Below are 6,679 nucleotides of genomic sequence, written 5' to 3'. Positions count from 1 at the left end.
CTGCTATAATTAGAAATTTGCACCTGAACATGTCATGAGCATCTATTTTATTTTGTACCATTGCTTCTCTTGTGTTAAAATGCTCATATATTATTCAACATTTACTCTGTCATTACTTCTGTCTTCACAGTATCTTTTGTGACTAATTTCTATTCTATGTTATTTGCCCCTTTAATATGTATTACATATGTATTACAAATAATTACTGACTCACAGTGCAAACTGTTAAAATCCCTACTGCCCACATGTACACTCTGCAGTTTACATAATGGAAATATTTATCTGGTTGTGAAAAATGCTGTGTAACACAACTTGTGACTTACCTTCTAGGAATGCAAGCCACGCATAGAAATTTTACCCAGCATTTGTGATACCTTCCTTGCCTTGTTTACTAGCCAATTGAGATTGGGCTGTCCTCTTTATTTATCTAGGTTCTGTACAGATTAAAGGAGAAGATCCAGTTATCACTGAGACAAGAGAAAGAAAAGAAGCAGGAGATCCACCTGTCGCCCCTTCCCCTGCAGACATCTCAGTCTAAGACCACTAACAGCATGGTCCAGCCTCAACAGGCTCCAAAGGTTGTCAATGTTGTAGTGGACCCTCAAGGCCAGTGTGTTCCTGAGTTCAAACCTCCCCTGTGTGCCAGTCCATCTCCTTTCAGAATGAAACCTGTGGGTCTCCAGGAAAGGTAGGATGGTGCCAAGCGTGTTCAGGGTTTATTCTGCTTTTTTATACTTATGCATCATGATTTCATGTTTCTCTTCTGCCAGTGAATGGGAGGCTTTGCCATATGGGCATCTGAGAAGTGGGATTTTGGTGTGTTAATATTTATCTCATGAGTATTCTCTCTCTCCTTCCCTTTTCATATGACGAGAGGTTCAGGTCATATGAAAAGGTGCAGGTTTGGGCTGAGATTAACCACATTAGTGGCATTCTTTTTGCTAATTAGTTTTTCCCTCTTTCCAATAATTCAATAACTTTTCCTTTTCCATTGATTTTTCCATTGTTTTGATCCTGGAGATCCTGGCAGATGGCTCAAGGGCTGGTTATGTATTCTCAGCAAAGGATTTTCTCATTGTCAGGGAGTCCCTAGCACATGGGAAACTTAGAAAGAAATATTTACACTGAGTGCATTTAGCAATCTCATACAGTGTTTCCATTATCACCTTTAGGTAATTTTTCTTCTGAAATCCAGCCTTCCATGATGGTCGGTATACAGTTCAAAGTCTACAGGCTTTACAGAAAGAGGAAGAATTGACTAATACTGAAACCAACCCTTGTATGCAGTTCCTCATAAATACTTGGGCACCAAACCTTGCCATCATTGTACCTTTCAAAAACTGGGCCAGTGCTCTTTTTATAAAACCAGTTATTCTTCCCACAGGAAGAATTCTCACTGACATCTGTCTCTCCTCTGTTCAAAACCTATATAATTTCTTGTCTGATGGCTTCAGGGCACTTCTATAAAGTATCAGTGCTCTGAATAGCTAATGTAGCATGCAGCCATGCAACTGAACTCTTCTGTCCTGGCACAGAAAAGAAATGAAAGAACAGACGCCATGTGGAGACCAAGCAGAAACTCATCTGTAAAGACTCTCAGCTGAGCTGTAACCCTGATTCAGCTTGAACCACAGGAGATGACAGAGATTTTATCAATGGATTTATGACAGACATAGCTCAGGGAAGGGGGCTGATTCTTTTATCAGCAAAAGATGCTGAAAGGCAGAGCTGTCATAACATATCTAGTCATATCACTGCAGAAAAAAAAAAAAGGAATGGAGGAAGCCAGTAAACACATTTTGATAGTTTCTTTCATTTCTCAAGACCCTAAAAGTAAAGTCCACAAGCATGAGAATCACCTAGCTAGTTTGTAATGCTTAGTACCTAACATAGTATTTGTAGTAGTTGAGAGGGATTAGGGGAAAGGAATTTGTAGAGGTAGTTTGTATTTAAGGACAAACAAAGAAAGTAAAAACTATTGATCTAAGATATTAATTTTCACCCCCACAGATAGGGACTCTGCATTTAATACTCCTTAACCTAATTTCATCCTCTGGAAGGACAAAGTTCTGAGTCAGGTTTGTCAAAATGGAGAGCTGAGATACAAACCTCGTGTTTGGTCAAATAAACCAGGCATTTCAGCTTACTCCTAAGGAAAAAGAAGTTGAAGGAACTGAGCACTTCAGTTTCTGCTGTAAAAGAACACTGATCAACCACCCTGTAAAAGTGAAAGTCATTGTGATAACATCCCATCGTGCAGTTCTTTTTGTCATGTTTAATGCAGTTAGACTTTATCAGCACAAGTCAATTTCTAAGAAATTGGTGATTTAAATTTGTTTCAAGCTCAGTGATACAAAGGTCTGGGGATGTGAGGGAGAGAACTTTAGGGAATAGTTTATCTTCAATTCCTCTTACATAAGCAATTATTATTGCGTATATTTCTCATTTATTTACTATAATCTGTATTATGAACAAATTTGTACATATTTTGACACTCAAAAGCATTGGAGGCAAAAAGTACTAATGCACCAACACATTTTGCCTCAGATGTCATCTGATGACCAGGTAAGTGGACAGCTTAAAACTCCTCTCCACCTTTCTGTCCCAACAGAAACCTTACACTAGGCAACCTTGGGCCATCCTCATTACACACTGCAAGCAGCAAACCATGCACTAAACACTCTACTGGCAGCTCTTTTTCTGTCAATATGGAGTGGGATCAACCCTGGAAGACCCCTCCTGATCAAAGTCACAGTTTGAGGGTACTCATTCAATAATTTTTGCTGCTGTGATTTTGGTTTCTGCCAGGGGAAGAAGCTCTTGGCAGGCTAGAGTGGATATGGGGGCTCCTTGAAAAACTTAGCGTGCAGATTCCATTCGTCCCTGGTTTGATTCCTTAAGTATGATCCATAGTCATGAAATGCTTAGTATAATCCAGACCAGACTGTATCTGTTGAAATAGAAATCAATGGTCCATGGTGCAAACCAGTGACTGTGGCAACCGTTGTGCCTAGCCATCGAGGTGGAAGTTTGTGACAAACTTTCTGAAGCAGGAGACAGAAAAGTCAGATGATGCAACCTGATCTAGTTGCTCATTGCTGAAGGGAGTTGGACTAGATGACCTTAAAAAGTCTCTTTTAGGCCAAACAGCATTCTAAGATGCTGTGGTTCTATGCTTGCCCCTCAAGCTCTCCCTGCTCTGCACACTAAGTGCTGCTTTGAGAGGCATACCCTTGACAGGAGAAGAGATGATGATTTTTAACTGAAGGAGGGTAGATTTAGATTAGATAAAAGGAACAAGTTTTTTACAATGAGGATGAAACACTGGAACAGTTTGCACAAGAGGTGCTAGATGCCTCATCCCTGAAAACATTCAAGGTAAGGTTGGACTGGACTCTGAGCAACCTGATCTAATTGCAGCTACCCCTGTCTGTGGCAAGGAAGTGGGACTAGGTGACCTCTAAAGGTCCCTTCCAACCCAAACTATTCTATGATACTATGATCTAAACGCAAAAATACAGTGGAACTGAATTTTCACAAAGCACCACATCGGAGAGCCTCGGGCTCTCTGAACCTTTCCATTTTTAATAAGAATAGCATTGGCCAGTACAGAGGCAAACAAATTGTTAATGGACAACTATGCATGGATAAAAATGTTTCTGGGAGTTTGTCCAGCTTCTTAAACTGTACTGTGCTTCTGAATACTAGAGCCAAGTCCATGAACATATTTTTCTGCCTGTCTGGAAAGGCTCTTACTCAGCTATTTCTATAAAGCTCAGACACCCAGCAGATTATGCAGCGTTTGCACTATCAAATGTGTAGAATGCCGCAGATGATTTGTGTGACACACAGACGTGCAGGCACACGCCTTGCTGGATGCGGCTGTGCATGAGCGCGGGCGCGGAGAGGGTGACACCTAGAGCCGGCGGGCAGCGCTGCCCCGTATCCCCCCCATCCCCCGCATCCCACGCATCCCCCGCACCGGCAGCGCGGCGCACGGCACGTTTATCCTTTGACTGTAGCTCTTGGAGGAGGGAAGGTGATCACGTAATCAGAATAACTGCCCCAGTGGCCTCGGGAGACGATTCTGCTCCCGATTCTGCTCCACTCTCTGAGACTCTACCTGGAGTGCTGCATTGAGTTCCAGGGCCCCCAGCATAACAAGTATGTGGACTTTTTGGAGCAAGGAGGGCCACGAAAATGACCAGAGGGCTGGAATGGCTCTCTTATGACGACAGACAGAGAGTTAGGGTTGTTCAGCCTGGAAAAGAAAAGACTCCAGAGAGACCTTATTGCAGCCTTTCAGTACTTAAATGGGGCTTATAAGAAAGATGGAAAAAAACTTTTTAGGAGGACCTGTTGCAGTAGGACAATGGGTAATGGCTTCGAACTGAAGGAAGGTAGATTTAGATTAGATATAAGTTGATTATAGGTTTCCTAGAGAGGTGTGGATGCCCCATCCCTGGAAACCTTCTCGGTCAGGTTGAATGAGGTTCTGAGCAACCTAACCTAATCAAAGCTGTTGCTACCCATGGCAAGGGCTTGGGACTAGGTGACCTTTAAAGGTCTCTTCTAACCCAAACTGTTTTCTATGGTTTTCCTAGATGATGATCAGGGATGTGTGCCCATGTGCAGCTTGCAGTTGGGAAAGGGATGGAACAGTGGTGGCCAAGAGCAAAGGATGAACTGACAGGTGTGGAGGTGAGAGGACTGTCAGAACAAAGAGGCACTGCCTCCTTTCTATTACACTTAATGACTGATGTTGAGGCAGGCAAGTGAAGAGCTGTCTTCACAACCTTCTGGCATCCTCTGCATTGTTCAGTACAGAATACTTTGATGTTGCTCTCTTCTGGTGTTTTCACGACTGTTTCTCCTTTGCAGCGAAGGCCTTCTCCATTGTCAACCCACACCATGCTGTTACTGACCAAAAGAGCAGGAGAGTGAGTGTTCTCTTGTGGGTGTCTTCAGTGATGAACTATCACAATATCATAGTGCTAATGCCTGAATTTAGGATGTAAGCGATCCTTTTCTCTTCTGTGAGCACACCCATGAATATTGAATCAGTGTTTATTTTTCTACTTAGACCTTTATAAGTTTATATGAATAATATATACTTTTTCCTTTAGCAGAGTAAGGCTTCCTTTTATTCTGTTTGTTGGCCCAAAATTCATCTTGATATGAATGGTTCCCACCAAAAGCAGAATCTGGTGAAGTGGAATGTGGTATTTTAAATTTCATTCTGATATACCAGCATTGAAAATCCTTAGTACAAGCAGCGAGTTATTAAATCACCAAATGGTGGATATAAATAGAAATGTTGCCACACCAACACAGTATTACAACTGGATTTACATTTCCTCTGGCCCTTGCTGCAGTGAGTTTTAGTCCCAGTATTATTTCTGACTAGGAAAACTGTATTCCAACTAACTAGTGCACAATATGGTGTTTTGTTCAAATTAGTTACTATGTAAAAATACATGGAAGAAAAGAAAATGTGGAAAATATCTCTTCTACTGTGTGTTGAAAACCAGAAACAGCACTTTGGAAATTTTTCTCAAGCACTGTATTCCATCCTAGCCACAAAAACCTAAAACTCTGGCTATTACATCTAAATAATCAGTGGGGGAAATCAGAGCACTGTGTTTTCTTAGTCTGTTACATATTCATTAGAAAATTTTTCTATCTACAAGGAAGAGCTCCTCATGTTCACATATCAGGATGCCATAGGCATACAGGACCCTCCTTCAGAGCAGGTAACATTTTAGATGTGCTTTGGGCTAATTTTTTTCTCTGCTAATGAATACAAGAGAGTGGAGACTATAATAGAAAGAAGCTTGGCAAATAGAGCAAAAACCTGGCAGATAAGTGAAGTAATAAAATATTTTTAAAATATGAAATAAAATAATTGTACAATGGAGATATAGCTATAACACAGGAAAAAAGAAGTTACTCTGTGAAAGGGAAGAGCCAGCAAGGACAAAACTGGAGGGGAGGGGACTGCTTACTGACGTCGTTCAACAGATACTGTGCAACCAAGTCTGCAGCCTCTGGAGAAAATCAGTAGACATCAGAATAGTAGGGGGAAAATCACCTAAATCAGTCAAGTGTAGCTCCCTACAAACATAACAGATGAGTGAATTTTGGCTTGAGCTCTGATTGTGAGATGTTACTTTCCCCACAGAGCAGAGTAATATTATAAAGACTCTGTGCCTCAGTTGACTGTAACCAGTGAGATTTCTCTTACCATTCTGAAGATCCTAAATTCTTTCTCCAGTTCTAAGAAGCATTCAGTAGACATGTCGTGAGTCATCATCATGGCTAGGCTTCGCGAACGAAGATTTGAGAGGGGCTCTACCCACGCTTGCTACAAGCACGCTGATGGCTAAAAAGGCCAATGCGAGATAGACAAGTCCGGTTGCAGAACGTACAGCAGAAAGACTCTCCAGGTGATATCGACAAGACGCGATTCTTTCTGCGTTGTCTTTTCTCCTCGAGAGTGATCCTGCGTGTGTTCTCGAAAGCAGCAGCAGCGTTATAGATGGTGTGTCTCCAGGCCTCCCGATTGGAGGCCAGGGTAGACCAATGGTTGTGGTCAATATTGCCAAGGCTGAGGGACTGTTTCAGGCAGTCCTTGTATCTCCTCTTCGGGCCTCCTCTCTTGCGGCAGCCAGTGGCAAGT

At 42.0% G+C, this 6,679-nt stretch overlaps 1 protein-coding gene across 2 annotated transcripts in view; it reads left to right on the top strand.

Annotated features, from left to right (window-relative positions):
- Positions 1-6,679, top strand: part of PTPRR (protein tyrosine phosphatase, receptor type R) — a 148,972-nt gene that overhangs the window by 89,398 nt on the left and 52,895 nt on the right. For both annotated transcript variants that reach the window (XM_027893283.1, XM_027893284.1), the window contains one exon: positions 432-688. In XM_027893283.1, the coding sequence (XP_027749084.1) occupies positions 432-688 (257 nt within the window). The remainder of the gene's footprint in view (positions 1-431; positions 689-6,679) is intronic.

Source organism: Empidonax traillii, unplaced genomic scaffold (assembly GCF_003031625.1).
Source record: "Empidonax traillii isolate 1590-97213 ecotype Southwest subspecies unplaced genomic scaffold, ASM303162v1 scaffold385:size1130455, whole genome shotgun sequence".
Taxonomy (NCBI): Eukaryota; Metazoa; Chordata; class Aves; order Passeriformes; family Tyrannidae; genus Empidonax; species Empidonax traillii.
This window is presented reverse-complemented; position numbering and strand designations above follow the sequence as displayed.